Consider the following 21,988-nt stretch of genomic DNA (forward strand, 5'->3'; position numbering starts at 1 on the left):
CACCAACGTTTGGTTCAAGATGAGGCTTTGGGGACAGGTAAAAGGGTGAAGGTGAGGTGTGTGCATGGGGATATTCACAATTAAAAAGTCTAAGGCCTTCAAAAGCCGTACAGCAAACCCATCTAATCTGGTGCCTATTACATGACAGACTAAGATTGCTGTGGGGACAAAAACTGTTAAGTTAGCACTTTTAAACATCCGCTCACTTAAAAATAGTGCAACAGTCCTTAATGAAACATCCCCTCCTAACTTTACTTTTTTTGAGTGTCTGCAGAGAAGGTAGGAGAGGTGGGGGTTTAGCTGCTCTTTTTAAAGATGTCTATCAATGTAAGCAAATATCATTTGGGAATTACCCATCTTTCGAATATCTGGGTAGTGTGTTAAAAGGTGCTCCACGCATTTTACTTATCATTATTTACAGGACTCCAAAATACTCTCCAGCCTTCGCTGAGGACTTTACAGAACTGTTATCAACAATTACCTCAGAGTTTGACTGTTTTGCCATTGCTGGAGACTTTAACATTCACATAGATAATGCAGAAACCAATATGACAAAAGAAATCAACTTTTGATCTGACTCAGCATGTACATGGACCCACACACAATCATGGACACACTCTAGATTTACTTATCAGTAAGGGTCTAAACATTTCATCGATTGTTATTAAGGATGTAGCACTGTCTGATCATTTCTGTATTTTCTTTGATATATTAATCTCTCCTGCCATTGAAGCTAGATCTGTGTCTGTCAAGAAGAGATGCTTAAATGAGAACACTAGTGTACTATTTATGAAGGCTATTTCTTTAACACCAAGTATATCTGCTGACTCTGTTGATTTTCTCCTTGATTCTTTTAACTCAAAAGTTAAAAGTGTAATTGATGATATTGCTCCTGTGAAAGTCAGGAAGAAGAGTGGCAGACAAAAAGCACCTTGGAGAAACTCAACAGCAGTGCAAAATATGAAAAGACAATGCAGAAAAGCAGAGCGCATGTGGCGGAAGACAGAACTTGTAGTCCATTATAACATCTACAAAGACAGCATCCGTGCTTTTAATATGGAACTAGGCAAAGCTAGACAGACTTTCTTCTCAAATATTATAAACAGCAACTTAAACAACACACGCACTTTTTTGCAACTGTAGAGAGACTGACAAACCCCCCAAGCCAGATTCCCAGTGAAATGCTCTCAGACAGCAAGTGCAATGAGTTTGCTTCTTTCTTCTCTGAAAAAATCAATAATATCAGAAAGGAGATCAGCACTTCCTTGAGTTGTGCTGGGGTCAGACAAATCAAACCACAACCTGAGAAACCACAACCTGAGAGACATAGTTACTATGTCTGATTTCAAAGAAATCGATGGCAAAATTTTGGAAGAAACCGTACAGCACCTTAAAACATCAACCTGCGCCCTTGATGCACTTCCCACATCTTTTTTCAAAAGTGTGTTCAACTGCTTAGAAGCAGATCTCCTAGAAGTGATACACTCCTCACTTCTCTCTGGGAGTTTTCCAAACTCCCTGAAAACTGCAGTTGTCAAGCCCCTCTTGAAAAAGAGCAATCTGGATAAGACCATATTAAGCAACTATAGACCGATCTCAAATCTTCCTTTCATAGGCAAGATCATTGAAAAAGTTTTCTTCAATCAGCTGAACAAATTCTTGAACTCAAATGGATACTTTGACAATTTTCAATCTGGTTTCCGATCGCATCACAGCACAGAGACAGCATAAAGGGCTCATAAAGATAATAAACGACATTCGCTTAAATACTGATACAATTATCAGTACTGGTACTACTCGACCTCAGTGCTGCATTTGCCACTGTCGATCACAACACACTTCTTGACAGGCTGGAAAACTGGGTGGGGCTTTCTGGGATGGTCCTAAAATGGTTCAGGTCATACTTAGAAGGGAGAGGTTATTATGTGAGTATAGGAGACCATAAGTCTGAGTGGACGTCCATGACATGTGGAGTCCCTCAAGCCTCAATTCTTGCGCCACTCCTGTTCAACCTGTATATGCTTCCAATGGGCCAAATAATGAGAGAGAACCAAATTGCTTACCACAGCTATGCAGACGACACACAGATCTACTTAGCCCTATCACCTAACGATTAAAGCCCCATTGACTCCCTGTGCCAATGCATTGATGAAGTAAACAGTTGGATGTGCCAAAACTTTCTTCAGTTAATCAAAGACAAAACTGGAGTCATTGTCTTTGGAAACAAAGATGAAGTTCTCAAGGTGAATGCATACCTTGACGCTAGGGGTCAAACAACTAAAAATCAAGTCAGGAATCTTGGTGTGTCTCTAGAGTCAGACCTTAGTTTCAGTAGTCATGTCAAAGCAATAACTAAATCAGCATACTATCATCTGAAAAATATTTCAAGAATTAGATGCTTTGTTTCCAGTCAAGACCTAGAGAAACTTGTGCATGCTTTCATCACCAGCAGGGTGGATTATTGTAATGGACTCCTCACTGGCCTTCCCAAAAAGACCATAAGACAGTTGCAGCTCATACAAAATGCTGCTGCCAGGATTCTGAGCAGAACCAGAAAATATGAACATATCACACCAGTCCTCAGGTCTTTACACTGGCTCCCAGTTACATTTAGGATTGATTTTAAAGTATTATTACTGGTATATAAATCACTCAATGGGCTAGGACCTCAATATATTGCAGATATGCTTACTGAATATAAACCCAACAGATCACTCAGATCATTAGGATCACATCAGCTAGAAATACCAAGGGTTCACTCTTAAGCAAGGAGAGTCTGCTTCCAGCTATTATGCCAGCCACAGCTGGAACCAGCTTCCAGAAGAGATCAGATGTGCTTCTACAGTAGTCACATTCAAATCCAGACTCAAAACACATCTGTTTAGCTATGCATTTACTGAATGAGCACTGTGCCACTGTGTGTCTGACTATTTGTACTGTATTGTATTTTATTTTATTTTATTCTAAACTGTTTCAATTATTCTTATATTTGTATTCTTATTTTAATCTCTTCTATGTAAAGCACTTTGAATTACCATTGTGTATGAAATGTGCTATATAAATAAACTTGCCTTGCCTTATGGACCAAGTCCTCAGACCACACTCTGCTTACGCCGCTGCCTTTCTGGATGACATTGTTATATACAATAATGATTATCAGCGGCACATGCAGCATCTGAGGGCTGTACTGAGGTCACTGCAACGACCGGGACTCAAGGTAAACCCCAAGAAGTGCGCAATGGAGGGGTGGAGGTACATATTCTGGGGTTCCACGTGGGCCATGGGCAGGTGCGTCCCCAAATTGATAAGACCGCAGCGATTGCGACCTGCCAGAGACCCAAGACCAAAAAGAAGGTGAGACAGTCCCTGGGGCTGGCTGGCTGCTATAGAAGTAGTTCCGGTACTACCTCTCTTCTCCACATGGTATATTGCACTTCAGCCGTTTAAGTTCAAGGTGGTCCATGGGCTGGGGGGCGCAGATAGCGGTCACAGACTTCCTCTCAGGAAATGGTGGTGGGCAGGCCGGATGATGCCCCGGCTTGAGTCGGGTGGTGAGGTATGTGGCAGCAGGGACGTGGTCGAGCGTTCATCCGGAGAGCGAGAGAAAGAGCGTGAAAGCAGTAATATCTAACACCTGCTTCTGAATGCAGTAAGCACTGGGGAGAGCGATTTAAAAAGAGGGACCTCGTGAGAGACGAGGAGAGAAAGCTGAGCTTCAGAGTGTGTTTGTTACAAAACTGTGACAATTCCCTGTCCTCCGCTTCCTCTTTCTAAGAGGAAAAGAGATCCATTACACTATGGTAACTCGGATAACCCCTCTGTACAATTGTGTTGTACAAATATCAAAACTTGAGGTGAAAGGGCTACAACAGCAGAAGACCATTTTGGGTTCCACTTATGTGGCCTACCATCTGCATGTCGCAACAGAAATCGAGATTTATCAGACCAGGCGATGTATCGCCTATCATCCAGTTTTGGTGAGCCTGTGCCCTCTGTAGCCTCAGTTTCCTATTCTTAACTGACAGTAGTGGTACCCAGAGGGGTCGTCTGCTGCAGGCTCATCTGCCTCAATGTTCGAAGTGTTGTGCATTTAGAAATGCTTTTCTGTATAGCGCTTGTAACCTGTGGTTATTTGGGTTACTGTCACCTGCTTGTCAGCTTGTACTAGTCTGGCCATTTTCTTCTGACCTCTGTCATTAACAAGGCATTTCTGTCCACAGACCTACTGCACACTGGATGTTTTTTTGTTTTTGGCACCATTCTGAGTAAATAAATACTCAAACCAGCCCTTCTGGCACCAACAATCATGCCACGGTCGAAATCAGAGATCATAATTTTTCCCCATTCTGATGGTTGATGTGAACATTAACTGAATCTCCTGACCCGTATCCGCTTAATTTTATGTATTGCACTGGTGCCACACAATTGGCTGATTAGATAATCGCATGAATAATTAAATGTACAGGTGCACCTAATAAAGTGTTTTTTGTTTTTTTATTTAGTGGCATGTTAATGTCTCTTCCTCTTTCTTTTTGCAGTTCCAACCATTTTCCTGGGGAAGAAACCTAAAGAACGTGAGATGGACTCTAAAAGTCAGGTCATTGAGGGCATCAGCCGGCTCATCTGCTCAGCCAAACAGCAGCAGACTATTCTGAAAGGTAACACACTTTAAATCCAGTAAGAAATCACATACCGTACATCATAGGGTATAATGTGCTGTAGGACAAGTGCCAGCTGTAGTTACATATTTATTGATTAGTAAGTCAAGGACCCATAAACATTTTTGCTTGTGCTGATTACTCTCAAAAATCATCTTATTTAAAAAAGCAAGAAAACAGTGTTTACATGAGATTTGAAATTATTTAGATACTATCTGCTTATGACGCCAAACCGTGAAGAGGTATGCGCACAACACTTACGCACATTGGATAAGCCGGTAAGAACACCGGTAAAGGTGTTTACATGCAACGCGAAATTGGCATAATGGGCAAAAATCTACCAACGTCAGTCATTGCAATTTTAATTTTAATTAGATTAATGGGGCTCTAGTACAAAACAAAAATCTCTTGAATCTATGAATTCACAAACAATATCTCTCTCTCTTTTCTCAGTTACCATTGATGGAGGAGAGTGGAATGACGTAAAGTTCTTCCAGTTAGCAGCTCAATGGCCGACTCATGTCAAGTATCTCCCAGTTGGATTGTTTGGCTACAGCAAACCACCCTCCTAGGATGGCCAACATTCAAAACCCCACCTTCAACCCGCAACCTACACCCCATTGCACACCATTCCTGCCTCTCAGAATGCCGGCCAATTGTAGTTGTGAGACAGGACTCTCCTAAGTAGGTGTCTCTGGTGGTTGGATAGGTGTAGTTGTATAAGTTTGATTTGGCGGGTTTGGTAGACTTTTATAAGCACTTTTATCACTTTTATTTATCAAAAGGTCCCAGAGCCACATGTGGGGGCCAAGCACAAAATTTGAATACATCACCTGTCAACCATCAACCTGATCACTATTGAACAGCATGACAAGACATACGTCCCTTAAAAATATAATCCCTGACCTCACTGTTACAACAATGAATGGCTTTCATTATTGACCTCAATGTTAAAATTGAAGTATTACCAACAAATGCAGTTTAATCCATTTAAGAAATGTTCCATGGTAACCACAGTTTCCACCAAAACACCGTAGTTACTATAGTTATTGTTAGTACTGTAAAATCAGAACATATATTAACATAGCCATCTCCCCCCTTGTTGACAAAACTCGGAAATGCATCATTAACCTCTAGCTGGCATGTCTTAAATTACACCCATAACAGGACCCACTTTCTATTAGATATCTTTAACTGCTGTACTTGTTTAAGCATTTGATACAATGTACTTATTATGTACATAGGTGTTGTTGCATTGTACTTGGATATAAACCTGCATTTAATTTCATCTGTAGTTACACTGTTAACCTAAACCCAACCCTAACCCCTACTCCTAAACCTACCCATACCTCAAACTCAATAGCAGCAAATGTAAATTTTGTGAAATTTTGAAATTTTTTGAAGAATATGTAGTTACACAATAAATACATTGTACTGTATGCGTTTTAATGTTAGTACATAGTACATTAAGACACCTAATAGAAAGTGGGACCAAAACTATTTTAATATTGGTTCCGTGTTGCACTTTATGTACTTGTGCATGTGCTGAGCTGTGCTAACTGAGCTGCTGTAGACTCCAAATTTCTTTTCCCTCAGTATACAGAAGGTTGGGATCTGTGACTTAACAAATAGTGGTTTACAGTGACACAGTGGTTAATCCGAATATCTAGAATCGTTTTAATTACTTGTATATTATTTTGTACACAGATTATGGTTTTATGTGTCGGAAGATCTAACGATCGTTTAGTTCTACTTTTAAAAGTGACATTTTTAGCTTAAATATGTAGCTCATTTATTTATTTATTTCCATAAACCATATCTCCAAAGATCACTCTTGCCAATCAGAATGTAAACATTGTGGGAAATGTATAGGAGGGGGGAGAGAGCTCAAGGGAATGATGTCATCGATTAGCAAAAGGGCTGGACTAGGTTGGACATGAAATTGTTAAAAAATAATTTGTGGCGTAGGCAGCAGAATTGAGGAAAATGGTGTATTGTTAATTTTGTGTTCTTATATGAATCTTCACAGTTGTAAGCAAGTTTGGGGAGATCTTTAGAAGGGAAACCTTTGCTAGATGCTATGCACTTCAACTCAACTTTACACTTACACATCTTCGTCCAAAGCACGTTTTTGCCAACTAGATCCTCACACGGAATGCCCCGTTAAAGCAAGCATGGGATCAGACCTTCACGATTAGTACCTTTTAAAGGTTTAAAGTCACGAGCTAAACAGCAAAACTGATCTTGGATCAGTCATTTTAGAGCTACAAGCTCCCTTTATTTGCTAGTTGTTACAATATAGTTAAAGGCAGCTTTCAAGAAAGTAACTGTGTTCTATTTTGTCTAAAACGTTTGTTAGATATTCTTGTGTGTGTGTGTGCGTGTTGGGTAATGCAACTAACAAGATGTTATTGTTTGCGATGTGGTTTTAAAATGATAACAAAAAAACATTATCTCTGAAACAATGTTGTGCCACAGTTAGAGTGATACAAGTATGTTGTGTGACTGTTGTTGTTTTTTTGTGCGTGTATGTGTGTATTTTATAATAGTGTTCACTGGTAAGGTTAGTCTGTGGTGTAAACTAAAACATTCTTCAATTCAGTCACAACACAAGATTCAGCATTTTTTCGCCCAGCCGACTTTCTAATAATTTAAACTTGAAATGCTAATGATTTATACCATTATTGTTACATAATAATTAATTTGTCATTTTCACAATATTATTATTAATTCACTTTCAATCTCACATGCCGGGTCCTAGTTCACCACAAAATCAAGCAAAATAAGAAATTGTATTTTTCAGAAAGAAAATTAAGTTTGAAAATATTTGTACATCATGGTAGTATGTGTCGGCTTTAATTTATGCTTATATATAAATGTAAAAATCTATGTATTTTAGTTATTCTTTCCCCCCTGTAATACAGTAAAAAAATTACTGTAGTAGAGTGATAATTGGAATAATGGGAATTACTGAAAAACATAAAAGTAAAAAGTCTGGACGCATGATGGTCATGAGAATTTTGAGTGAACTTGATTGTCATTGTACTACATAATGAAAATAATGACACAATGCAAAAAAATCTTAAGAAAAGGCTTTATATATATATATATATATATATATATATATATATATATAGATATATAAACTTTTTTAAATGTGACCCAGACATGTTTTTACAAGATTCACTCAAAAGCTTTCTTTCGGGTAACTTTTAATATTTTTCATGTCTTTTTTTCTTAATAAGAGTGTCAATTAGTAACAAAAAGTATTACAAACAACTAAGTATTAAAGTAAAGGGATCTGTTGCAATTAAAGCTTGTTTTTTTAGATGCATGGAGACAAAAAACAAAAACAAATCATTTAAAAAAAATCACAAAATGTCCTGTCTGCACACTGAATGACAATCAGACTGGAAAAGATACATACATACATACACATACACACACATACACAAACACACACACATTAAACTTGCATAGTGTAAGAAGTACAGTGAATTAAAAACTTATTTTTCTTGAACAACTAAGTATTAAAATACAAATGGGTCATTTAGATGTATTCCTTTAACCTGCTCCTTAGATGTTTAGCAATAGTTTTAAGCTTTTGTTGTTGTTTTTAAGTGTTTTTCCTTTTGTGTATAATAAATGCAGCTCTCCTACAGTATTTCTACCCATATTCTGAAGAAACCTTCAAAATGATGCTTCCCTGGCATTTAAAAAATAATATTTAGATCGTTTTGGGCTGAATTTTATTCTAAATTCCTTAAATAAAAATGTATGTAATGCCGTTACATTTGCTGTTTGTGTTTTAAACTTGTATGATGGGCAAGCAAAAATCTGCAGTAACCTTTATACAAGCTTTTTGAGGTAAACCACACACATTTAAACCTTAAATGTTAACTATTTTTGGGGTGCAGGTTTAAAGTTTGTTTAAAGGTTTAAAGTGTTTCTTGAAAGGAAATAAGGAGAGGCACCAAAAAAAGTGTCACTGCCAAAGAGTGTCAGCTGTTACATTTTGTTTGTGTGTGTGTAGGAGGAAAAATAGATTTTCAGTATTTTTGGAGCAGTCTGGAAGTAATACATTTTTCAGAATGTTCATTTAAATATGAAAAGAAAATGCTTGGACACACCACATTCAAATTCTGTTTTCAACAACTACAAAATACCCATTCCTTCATCTGAACACGGACTGTCTTTTAATCCATGTGCTATTTGGAGTCTGGTCTTTGCCTGGCTGTACGTGTACCTCTGTACAGTATGTACTTGTGTGTTGATTGTAATGTGAACGTTTTTCAGAAACCATGAAGTGGATTTGAGCATAATTATATGAACAGCCAATCAAAATGGTCTTTTCCACTTCATCAAATACTTCTTGTCAGTCTATCACAATCTGTTTGAGAGCTCATATGCCTGAATTCCACAAGCTTCGGATTCAAACAGCAGATTTGGCTAAAGTTAGCCAATGTAAAAATAATACCCCGTAATATTTAGAGGGGGACGAAGCCAAGCTTGTGGATTAGAGAAATATTTTTGCACATGCATTTATTATATTTTAGCAGTTTTCAGCTGTTTGCCTTTTTGCCTCTTGACAATAATGCTTGTACATATCCAAAGTGCTTGTAATGAGAACGTATGTTCCTTTATTATTTTTATTATTTTACATGTTTTGTAGTACTGCTTTTTCATAATTCGGTTGTCAATCAATAGATGTGGTATATGGACATTGGAAGTGTTACTTGTATTCTTTTTTTATTTAATAAACACCTGATTTGTATATTCCTTTGTGTTGTGTGATTAAAATCACTTACTAACCTTTGCTGTGTAATGTTATATCCAATTTTACAACTTTGTTTTAAAGGAAGAATTAATGTAAGAGCTTTTAAAAACTTATTAGCCTTGCATTTCTGCCTTAAAAAAACGATTTTTGCTTTTTAGATCACCAACAAATTACAATTCTCTCACTAAAGAGAGAATCTCACAACATGTATTCACTCTCACGCCATCCCAGATGTGTATGACTTTCTTCTGCTGAACACAAAGATTTAATAAGAATATCTCAGCTCTGTAGGTCCATATAATGCAAGTGAAAATGGTCCAAATCTTGGAAGCTCCAAAAAGCACATAAGTGGAGCATTAAAGTGATCCATAAGACTCCAGGGGTTTAATAAATGTCGTTTGAAACAATCTAATAGGTTTTAGCACTAGGAAGTGTAATCAAGTTTGAAATCTTGATTGTAATTGCTTGTTTAAATAATTGTGGGGTTCCCCATTGAATCTATGCCCATATGATGCACTATTCATTTCTTTAGGTGTAAACATGTAAGTGGTTAAATTAATTGTCATTATTTGGAGCATTTATACATGTGACGAACGTCTGTATTTTTGAGGACGTTTTCATAAATTTGTCCCTCGCACATTCACAAACAGTCCACGCCCTGTTTAGGGAGGGCGGGTTTGGTGATGTCAGCGCGCAAGGCTGTGGATTCTGGGAGTAGGACACACAAACCCATACATCAGCCATTTTCAATTTGCCGTGGTCATTCTCTTTCACTTCAACACAAAGATCCCCCAACTGTCCTGCTGAAAGACACCAAAAGGATGGACGAAGCGAAAGCGGGCCATCGCGCACACGGGCGTTTGTTTCGTTAAGCGCGTCAAAAACGCACCAGACGCGCATCATCCGATGTGTCTCCGGGTTTACATCTGATTCACCTTTGGGGAAATTATTATATTGGTCGAAATCGATTTTTGGACGTGTCCCAAATCATAACAGTAGGCTACAATCACATTCTGCACGCGTGAAGTAAATCAAACCCCAAAACCGGAATCTACTGACTAAAAAAAAGGTATATTTTCTCTTCTTTTTTTAAACCCAACATGTAAACTATGCAACATTATCTGTGCTTAGTTTTACACGTTATTTTTGCTTCTAAAAAATCGATGAAAATGGTCGTATAAACTGATGTTGACTCCAATAGAGAGGAAAGTTTAGCTCTTCTGCTAAAAACAGTAGCTAAACAAAACTGATGTCTTTAAATCGTGCTAAAATGGATTCATGTTAATTTGAAACTAGATTACATTAAGTATTGTTTGAAGCAAGTCTGTTTATAGCGAAATATTAGATGCATGATGGATTTATGATGTTCTTGGTGATTGTGTCCCTCATCCAGGCAGTGATGTTTTGCATTACAACAACTGCAATCAGGACGAATGGGGGTATGAATGTAAAGTAAAATTTTTTTACACTGCGACATTTTTACAAGAGAATACAAAATAATAAATGTGAGGCGCTTTTCATTTTGAGATTTAAGTTTTAGCTGATGTTGCACAATATTCATAAAGCGACTCTTTATTTTAACTTGACATCCTTTAAACCAAGGTCTCTCTTTACTTTCGTATGTAGAATAATATCTAAAGGTCTTTGTCCCACACAGTAAACACTCATGATTCGGTGATGATGCGGGTCACCTTGATGGATAACTCCAGGTTTCACGTGATTATTTTTAGCAGCTGCTAATCATTTTGATAACGGAAATAATCTTATCCAGTTGTGTACATTAGGACACCCGTTTGTGGATCAGATACATTTGCACGATGGAACATGCTTGATGTGGGACATGTTGCTGCTGCTGTTGTTGCTGCATTGCAGTCAATTGGCGTGATGAATGTGTCAGCGAGCGCCTCATCCGGAGGCAGGTGGAAATACAGGTGCCCGTTGAGGATGTTATGAATCTTTAATACATACTACTCGTACTATTTTTTTTTTTTTGCAGTTTGTAGTATGTATACCTTTCTAATTATGTTAATTTTCACTGTTCAACTCTTTTTTGCAGTGTGACACATTATTGTAACTCATATTTGTTCACAAACATTGATTTGATTGTAAAATAATTTCTGAGATCATTTGCATAACATGCAAGTAATAAGGCCATGTGACGAAAATGTATCTAACTACTGTTTGAAAACTTTTTAATTGTTTAATTTTCCATATTTTCTCAAAACATACATTTAAAGGTGCACTCAGTAACTTTTGTGTTTGTGTCATCTTGGATTTACACTGACACTTAGCGGCTTGGATGAAGCATAAATTAAAAACAATATTTTTCGGTTTCAGATGCCATTGTAGAAATGTATTATTCTCAGTCGGCCATTAGTGCTGCACGATTAATCATATCGCAATCGCAATGTCAGCCTGTGCGATTATATGACGGCGAATGCTGCGATTTTATTAAATAGATAAGTGCATGTGTGGATGTGACAGCCCATTTTCTATACCTCTAATAAAAAGATGACCAGTCAGTCACAGTTTAGGGAGTGGCACGTGTGGTCATGTGAGTTTCCGGTGTTCAGTGTGGAAATCAGGTGAAGATGGATGCCAAGCAGACCGACACTGAACTGGTGGGCAGAAAAAATAACACAAATTGGCGATATGTCTTTATTTTAGGGCTGTCGATTTAACGCGTTAATTCAGTAAAAATGTATGTTTATGACGCAACACATCCGAGACGCTACACAAGCATGTCTGACGCAGCTGTTCATTGACGGATCCTTAAACAAGCCCTCATAATAAATCTCAAACTGATTGACAAATTCACTTGTGTAATGGATTGCTGTGAACTGTCTGCCAATGACTGACTTATGTTCAATAATATGGTAGTAAACAATATATTGTATTCTAAAACCGCTTTTTGTGTTGTCTTATTAATGATGAACTCTTCTGCCACAAGAATGTAATGCATTTTAATTATGTGAATATGTTTTTATTTTTATATATAAATATAAAAAATATATAATTTTTAAATATTTAAAGAGATCTATGTATCATTATTTCATCATTATATATTGAATTATTGTTATATAAGGTGCTTTCTCAGCAAATATTTGTATATGTGATTAATCGCTATTAATTAATCGGGATACCATGTAATTCGATTAAAAAAAAATATCGATTGACAGCCCTACTTTATTTCATCAATAATTAAAGTTAATATAATACGGGAGCATGACATGTTAATAAGTTCAAACTCCAAAACTGTCAGTCTCTGTGCGGTCAGAGCTGCTTCAACCAGTCGCGGAAGAGACCCAATCTGAGCTGGAGTCGAGACCAGGAGAGATATAAAGTTCCGACGGCTGATGCGCACTCTTAACACAGAGACGCTCATCTCTCACCCCCGCAGTCTCCAACTTGCAACGTGTTGCATCATTGATGAGATCATCATAAGATCAATCTAATGTGAAAAATAACATTACAATTACAACAACAATAAAATGTGTGTGTGTGTGTGTGTATATATATATATATCACACACACACACACAACAACAACAGTTTTAGTGGTTTGAGTGAACAACACTTTAATATCCAGTTTCCTTTTCAAAAGAGTTTATACAAAGTACATGTTACATCCTGTTTAAATGTTCCTGTTTGTTTGTACAATCTTCGTATGTTCTTATTTATTGTTCTATTTTATTTAGGTGTACTATTGAGAAAATAACAAGTTTGCAGTAATGCAAAGATATTATTTAATTTTGTACAAATATTTTAATTTGAAAACTGTGTATTTATAGTTGTTGTTGTTGCTAGTTTGTGTGATTTGAGTTGAAAAATACACATTTCAGCATTATCAGTAATCTATTTGTGCATTTTCCTTGATAACCAAGCAAGTTGACTTGCCATTTGTTTTTTATATTGCTATTGCAATATTAACCTCAATAATCGCAATATGATTTTTTCTCAAATCTTGCAGCCCTATCAGCCATGATTACTTTAATCAGTGAGTGAAATAACGATGTCAAAAAACAGGACGGTTACTGAGATTATGCGAATAGTATTCGGTTGGTCATTTGATTCTTACATGGCAGCCCCCATGTGTGGACCCTCTCCATGTAGAATAAAACAGTTTTATAAGGTTACTGATATGACTGGAGTCTTCAATTTAATGTGAGTGGTCATGATATTATTAATACGTTGCAAAATTATTCATTTCTTTAAGAGTGTAAATATTACTGAGTGTACCTTTTAAAAAAAAAAATGGTATGTAGTACAATATTTACTGTGCCGTAAGCAGCGTTACCTTGCAAACATAGCCTCAGAATGCTAAATCCTAATTTGTGTATTTCTTATAAGTGCGTCTTGATACCCAGTGTTGGGTAAGTGACCCAAAAAAGTAATTCACTACAAATTACTAACTACCTTTCTTAAATTGTAATCAAATTGCTGATTGTGTCATCAAAAAAGTAATCAAATTCCTAAATACAATACTTAGTAATAAATAAAAGATTATTTGTGCTGCTCTGTCCAGTCTATATGAAGTTAGAGCATTATTACAGTGTTTTCAGAGCAGTTCTGTGCTCCACAAATACATCTCATGCTGAGTAACAGAAGTGCTCAGAGTTCGGTTCCGTTTGCTTGCATGCGCTAAGCTCAGCTCCAGCTCCACAACGAGAGTGCTTCTGTATTTACTTATTTTGTATTCTACATCAGTGTTTCTCAACCGGGGGTATGCGGACCCCTAGTGGTCCGTGACATTATTGCAGGGGGTCCGAAAAAACATTTAAAAATATATATTTTTAAAACATCCTAAATTTATTTTTTAGCTTTATTGTTTACTTTAGTATTACTAAAACCAGAATTAAGGTTGAAATTACAAATTATTTTAAATGACCTCATGTGCGTTTTTATTTTTGCCGCTATTTGCCGCCATTTTACTCAATTTAGCCAGTTTACAGCGCGTTGATTTCAGTTAGAGAACTGTCGCATAGGGGAGAGCAGCAATCATGGACAGGTGGCTTAAAAAAAATGATGGGCCATCTACCAGCGAGTCTGACACAAGACAAGTAAATTCCAGCCCACCAGAAAAGCGAATTAAAAAGGACAGAACAAAAGCACGTCAATATCAAGACAGTTACAAAATGTTTGGGTTTACCACAACAACGACTGAGCCTCCACAGCCATTATGTTTTCTGTGTGGTGAGGTCCTGTCCAACCACGCAATGAAACCATCCCATTTACAGCGACATCTGACAACGAGGCATGCTTCATATGTAGGTAAATCTGCAGACTTTTTCTACAGAAAACTTTCTGAATTTCGGAAAAGTCAAGACACACTAAAAGAGGCAACACAGATGACCAGTTCTTCCCTGCTTGCTTCATATGAGGTATCTTTGCTTGTAGCCAAATCGAAAAAACCATACTCAGTTGCTGAGGAATTAATTGTGCCAGCAGCTGCCATCCTAGCAGAAACAATGTTAGACAAGAAGGCAGCAGATGCAATTAAAACGGTGCCTTTATCCAACGACACTGTATGCCGTCGGATTGATGATATGTCTGCGGATATCCTTGCGCAAGTGGTGGAGAAATTAAAGCGGTCTGACTGTTTTGCTTTACAATTAGACGAGTCAATTGACGTTAGTGGCAAATCACAACTGGTAGCGTTTGTTCGCTTCAAGGACACCGATAATATCACCGAACATATTCTTTTCTGCAAGCCAGTGCTGGCCAGAACCACCGGCGAGGATGTTTTTAATGTTGTGGATTCTTTTTTCACGGAGCACTCGTTGAGCTGGCAGCGCTGCTCACATATCTGCACGGACGGTGCAGCATCAATGACGGGGCGCACCCGTGGATTCCTCGCACGCGTAAAACAGGTAAACCCTGGCATTAAGACAGTTCACTGCATAATTCACAGGGAAGCTTTAGCTTCAAAACGTATGTGCTCCATAGATGGCAGTGTTGAAACTGTTCCATGTGTTGAAAGAGAATATTGTTCCAAATAATTGGTTGTATATGAAGCATGTGTTGTGTAATTTTAATGCAGTAGAATGAAATTTTAGTATTAAGTGTGTGTACAAAAGAAGTTTACAAAAGAAAGTAACATTCAAATGGATGTTGTTAAAATATTAATCTCAAATTGGACATTAATGGACATGTGATGTTTTACAGAATGCAGTAGAATGTTGTTCTGAAATTGACAATGTTGTTGTGATTGTGCAATGTGTTGTGCCGTTTCAATGCAATCAAATTAAATGGCCAGATGCGATTCATTCTAGTTGCCAGTCATTAAAAAAAATGATTATTTACTTAACTTGCATTCATGGCGTTTAACTGTGAAAATCATTGTGATTGGAAAGAAAACAGTGGATGGCGGGTGAGAACAGGGGTAGGGGGGTCCATGAGGCTGGTTTCAGATATTATGGGGGTCCAATACTCCAAAAAGGTTGAGAAACACTGTTCTACATCACCTGAAGCTGTTTGGAAAGTTTAGAGTGCATCTGGACTGCAGTGCTGCTCTCACACGTGTCATTAGAGTTTAATGTGATCTCATGTTACGTTAAATGAGATCAAACGACTATTCAACAAGATGTTGCTGTTGTCGATAACGTCCAACCCCATTTGACATTAAGTCTCATTCTTTCAGGGAAATTCAGTTAACAGTGACATTGAGCAGAAAGTTTGCATATAACCAGTTTTGTCAGAGCTGCTGATAAAATCTTCAACGGACAATTAGATGAAAAAATGAAAAGAAAATTGGAGATCAGTATTGGAGAACAAGTACACGGTTTTTGTCCAAATCGTGTAGCCCTAGTCTGTGGTCATGTAAACGTATTAACCGGCTTTCCTTTATTGGTGTAATGTCAATAATGGCGTAAAACTAAACTGATCAACATGTGTAGATTTTAGGCCATTACGGCGATTTTGCATTGCATGTAAACACCTTTACCGGCGTTCTTAAAGGGATAGTTCACCCAAAAATTTTAATTCTCTCATCATTTACTCACCCTCATGCCATCCCAGATGTGTATGACTGTCTTTGGCTAGCACCAACAAAGATTTTTAGAAGAAAATCTCTGCTCTGTAGGTCCATACAATGCATATGAATGGTGGCCAGAACTTTGAAGGTCCAAAAAGCACATAAATGCAACCTAAAAGTAAGAAAAATGTGTTTTGGTTAGAAACAGATCAATATTTAAGTAATTTTTTACTTTAAATCTCCACTTTCACTTCCACATTCTTTTGTTTTTGCCGATTTGCATTCTTCGTGCATATTGCCACCTACTGGGCAGGGAGGAGAATTTATTGTAAAAAAGGACAAACTATTTCTTTAACAGCTTTCCAATGTGCGCAGGTGCTGTGCATGTGCATCTTCACCGTTAGACGTCAAAAGCAGAGAATAACACAATTATTTCTTATTTCATGTAAACACTGATTTCTAAACTATTTTTTAAATAAGTAGAGTAATTTGGGAGTAATCAGCATAAAATTGCCACAAACCATACCTCTTGTGTAGAACAAGTGGTATTGGACAATATTAGACCAAAAGTCATGCACCAATGCATACTGTTAAAATCTACTGGAAATCATTTGTTATAATTTGGGACGCACAAATCCTAAACTGGCATTGGGCGCATAAAATATGAATTGTTATTCAACCATATACAGAAACCGTTTTGCTAGTTTATGCACTACTGTGATCAGGAAGAAGGGCCAAGTCCAAATTCTTGACTTTTGTTGTGTCCCCAAAGTTGCTTAATTCATGTACTCTTGGTGTCATAGATTGTTTGTAATTCTTGAAGTTTCGTTAGCAGGTCAGCGTGATTGCATAATTAATGACTTGTTGATAAAAACTCTAAACCACAGCAGTTTTTCCCAGGCAAATCAAACCCCTGTATTTGCAGTTGGCCTGAGGATGACACAATCCTTTTACTGTATGTGTTCTACTACATAAGAGCTGAAATTAATAACCAGACACATTTTTGTCAACTACGGACTGTAAAACTATTTGTGCAATGTGGTTTATTATTTACTTAAGTAGATACCCTTGATGAACTTGTTAGCTTGGTCAGCTTCCTGTTGAGAAGAGCTGAATCACACTGACAATGTTGATGTTACATCACTTAAGTTAAAAGGCAGCAAAACTCATTGTCAGCACTAGGGTGTGGATTGCCAGATTGGCTTAGTGTTTTGGGTGTAAGCTGTGTGTTACTATAGCACAAAGGTGCAGTAATGCTCAGCAGTGATGGATTGTAATAGAGTTTAGGGTCTAATGGTGGCCATTAGAATCTGTCCAATCATTCACACTAGATTTAGGGTCATGCACAGGCCACGTGTAAAACTTAAGATGACAAATAAGCCATTGTTTGCATTTAATAGGGTCGTATTATAATAAAATGACATTTCTTGGTCTTTTTAACTTTAAAATTTTCTCTGGTCCAAAAAACTGCAAAAAAGTCTTGTTCTGAAATCTGCAACTTTCTGACACCATTCATTTTGTAACAGCTACTCTCTAAAATCGATAATCATGAATGAAAATAAACATAAAATAATTGTATTATTGTTTAGTTAAATCTGTGCCTGGAGAACGTCTGTGAGGGACTTTACTTTACAGTAGCGAAAATAGCGTTTTTATGAAAGAAATGGGAGCGTGCTTCAAAGAAGGTCATGAGCACATTGTCAACCAGACAGAGCGCAGCAGAGAAAGTGTGCAATCATTTTCACTAAGATATTTATAGATAAAATATTTGTTGTTGGACATTTTAGCTTAAAATACTATAGTAATCCAAATGATTCTGGAGCAAATCTACAGGTAAAATAATAACTATTACTAATATTATTATAACTATACTAAATTGGTTGACTTCAGCACCCATTGTTCCATTATATGTCAATGGTGTGAGTCCAAAAAATATATTGTTGCACTGTTAAGGAAGTGTAATATCTTGTTTTTGTAGTATCTCCAAATCTCTCGAACACTTAATAAAAATGTCTGATTTCTGAAATCCAAAAGCTAAAGAGCCGAAGAGCCATGTGTTGCTTATTCTTTATAAAAGTTTATTTTTTGACTCAAAAGCAATAATGTCAATGTCTTGATTTTGATGTTAACCCTTTAGAATCAGAATGAGCAGAACCAAAGTTCTTAAGGCATTTTTAAAGATTGCCTGTTTCAGTGGGATACTCAATTAAAAACAAGGAGGGTCAAGTGTTTGGTATCATTGTAAAGATAACTTTTCATTTTTTTAAACGATATAGGTTATGATACATTCTGAGACTCTCAGCCTAAGAAACTGTGGATATGACAATGAAATCAAAAGTTATATTATTACAAAAATAATTTATCATAGTGTCCAAAAACATCTCCATGTGTCCAAATCCTCTCTAAACAAATAAAACATAACTAATTACACATGCAAACACAACAATGACTAAACATGACTAACATGATTTTAGGAATGAGATTTCACAGAATGAGTGCCTTTTGACTCAATGAGTCTGCATAATTGAGTCTGTGTCATTTACTTGTCGCCATCTCCTGGTGGCCATATGTAAAATTGTGCTTCATGTGGGTTATCTAATGATCTATGCATCTAATTACCTTGTGTGTGAAAGATAATCACCTCTGACAATTATATGACACGTTTCACTTATTACAAACCATTGCTTAAAGACATATACTTGGCTATTACTCACTATATTTTTGTATGTGAGTAAAACAAATATGCTGGTTATATTTAAGAGCTATTTAACAAAATATGACACTTGCCGGACTGACTTATCTGCAGATATTAGCCTTTCACTGCTATATCGTTATCAGCGTATATGTGCAGATATGAAAACTTTTTTTCAGGATATATAATGCAGAAAACAATGCTTCAGGATTGGTGTCATTACGTAGTTTCTCCAGCAGAGCGTGCTCAGATTCCATTGTTTACAGAGCTGGCTCTGAGCTTATGGTGGCTCTGCAGAGAGGGTGGAGTTGAGCGGTGTCTTCTCAAGTTGCTAACTTGTTTGTGAAATACATACTGGAAAGTTAATAAACAAGGACCCCATCATTTTCCCTTTTCAATATAACTAATATAACGTTAACCCTGTCCCTGATACCCATGCCACTCATGTCTGTTTGCTGTTAGCCAGCTATAGTTTTTCAGTGCAGTCAGTAATGTAGCAGATTGAAAGGTAAACATCAGAGCATATTTTTGCCGCTCAACAGACAACAGTGCGGTGGTGGATTGTGTCTGAGTGTTGATTTCACGCCACTCTGTTACCCTGTTGGTGAGACGCAATGCTGGACTCCCCGTTATTGCTAACTAGCTAACCACGTAGCTACTTTCATTGTTTGTCAGCTGAGTGGAAGCTAATGTGCAAACATGTATTCACCAAACTGTTTTGTTCAGAATTCACAGTTTAGAAGTTTACATACACTAAGTTAACTGTGCCTTTTAAGCAGCTTTTAAAATTCCTGAAAATTTTGTTAAGCCTATAGGCAATTAGCTTCTGATTGGCTAAATGGAGTCAATTGGAGGGGTACCTGTGGATGTATTTTAAGGCCTTGCTTGACATCATGGGAAAATTAAAGGCAAGACCTTAGAAAAAGAATTGTGGACCTCCACAAGTTTGGTTCATGCTTGGGAGCAATTTCCAAATGCCTGAAGTATAAACATGGGGCCACGCAGCCATCATACCACTCAGGAAGGAGACACATTCTGTCTCCTAAAGATGAACATAGTTTGGTGCGAAAAGTGCAAATCAATCCCAGAACAACAGCAAAGGACCTTGTGAATATGCATGAGGAAACAGGTAGACATGTATCTATATCCACAGTAAAACAAGTCCTATATCAACATAACCTGAAAGGCTGCTCAACAAGGAAGAAGCCACTGTCCAAAACCGCCATAAAAAAGCTAGACTACAGTTTGCAAGTGCACATGGGGACAAAATTTTGTCCATTGGTCTGATGAAACAAAAATGTAACTGTTTGGCCATTATGACTATCATTATGTTTGGAGGAAAAAGGGTGAGGCTTGCAAGCTGAAGAACACCATCCCAACCGTGAAGCATGTGGGTGGCAGCATCATGCTGTGGGGGTGCTTTGCTGCTGGAGGTACTGGTGCACTTCACAAAATAGATAATGAGGAAGGAAAATGATGTGTATATATTGAAGAAAGATCTCAAGACATCAGCCAGGCTGTTGAAGCGCAGTCGCAAATGGGACTTCCAAATGGACAATGACCCCAAGCATACCTCCAAAGTTGTGGCAAAATGGCTTAAGGACAACAAAGTCAAGGTATTGGAGTGACCATCAGAAAGCACCGACCTCAATCCGATTTGAAAATTTGCGGGCAGAACTGAAAAAGCTTGTGCGATCAAGGAGGCCTACAAACCTGACTCCATTACACCAGTTCTGTCTGGAGGAATGGGCCAAAATTCCAGCAACTTATTGTGAGAAGCTTGTGGATGGCAACCCAAAACATTTGACCCAAGTTAAACAATTTAAAGGCAATGCTACCAAATACTAACAAAGTGTATGTGAACTTTTGACCCACTGGGAATGTAATGAATGAAATAAAAAGCTGAAATAAATAATTCTCTCTACTATTATTCTGACATTTCACATTCTCAAAGTAAAGTAGTGATCCTAACTGACCTAAGACAGAGAATGTTTTCTATGATTAAATGTCAGGAATTGTGGAAAAACTTGAGTTTAAATGTATTTGGCTAAGGTGTATGTAAACTTCATCTGACTTCAACTATACATAGTAATTCCTGTTCAGTATTAATCGATTTAACAGGGATATTTTTGCTCCTTTCAATTAGAGGATAGCGAATCATAACAGACATCATTTATATATAGAAGTCTTAAAGATAAGCAAAAACTAAATTGGTGCCAAAAAAAAAAACTTAAATTAAATTAAAAATTCTTATATGAAAACTACTATACTATATAAAACTACTGATAGCTGATGTCCCCAAGACTGCGATTAAAAGATAAATCAAAATATTACAGGAAAATAGATTAACTTTAATTGTGCGGGATACTTGACCATCCCCCATATTTCTTCATTCTCATTCTTTTACTCCCATCCCTGTCAGTAAGTGCTGTGTCCTGCGGGTGATGTCCACCATGGTGTACCCGCGAGAGGAGACCCTGGAGCGGCTAACACAGGATGAGATTGTGCTGAACACTAAAGCAGTGATGCAGGGTTTGGAGACGCTGCGCGGGGAGCACACCCAGCTCCTCAACTCCATACTGGACTGCACCCAACCACCCATTGCCCAGGAGAAATCAACCCTGCTCCGCAAGAGCATGGAAGACATTGAGCTGGGACTGGGAGAGGCACAGGTATCCACCAATATCCCATCTACACTTCCTCTGGATTTTTCTAGTCATGCAAAAACAGCTTATATCTACTTGAATGGGGAAGACTGATCTCAAAAACTATATGTGGAGGCTTGCTTTGGATTGACTGTAACTTTTTAAAGATTTAAAGCTAATTTCAATTTTAACATTTGGTTAACAGCTGGGATTTGTTTCAAGTCCAGGTTTGAAACCTCAATGT

The 21,988-nt window shown here is 37.4% G+C and overlaps 2 protein-coding genes across 3 annotated transcripts in view; both read left to right on the plus strand.

Annotated features, from left to right (window-relative positions):
* LOC127658115 (phosphofurin acidic cluster sorting protein 1-like) overlaps positions 1-9,426 on the plus strand; it is a 111,755-nt gene extending 102,329 nt beyond the window's left edge. For both annotated transcript variants that reach the window (XM_052147222.1, XM_052147231.1), the window contains exons 23-24: positions 4,539-4,658; positions 5,112-9,426. In XM_052147222.1, the coding sequence (XP_052003182.1) occupies positions 4,539-4,658; positions 5,112-5,230 (239 nt within the window). In that variant the 3' untranslated portion in view covers positions 5,231-9,426. The remainder of the gene's footprint in view (positions 1-4,538; positions 4,659-5,111) is intronic.
* Positions 9,427-10,150: 724 nt separating this feature from the next.
* Positions 10,151-21,988, plus strand: part of LOC127655585 (kinesin light chain 2-like) — a 34,607-nt gene continuing 22,769 nt past the window's right edge. Inside the window, exons 1-2 of the mRNA XM_052143482.1 lie at positions 10,151-10,504; positions 21,522-21,771. Of these exons, the coding sequence (XP_051999442.1) occupies positions 21,544-21,771 (228 nt within the window). The 5' untranslated portion in view covers positions 10,151-10,504; positions 21,522-21,543. The remainder of the gene's footprint in view (positions 10,505-21,521; positions 21,772-21,988) is intronic.

The sequence above is a fragment of the Xyrauchen texanus genome, chromosome 2 (genome assembly GCF_025860055.1).
Source record: "Xyrauchen texanus isolate HMW12.3.18 chromosome 2, RBS_HiC_50CHRs, whole genome shotgun sequence".
Taxonomy (NCBI): Eukaryota; Metazoa; Chordata; class Actinopteri; order Cypriniformes; family Catostomidae; genus Xyrauchen; species Xyrauchen texanus.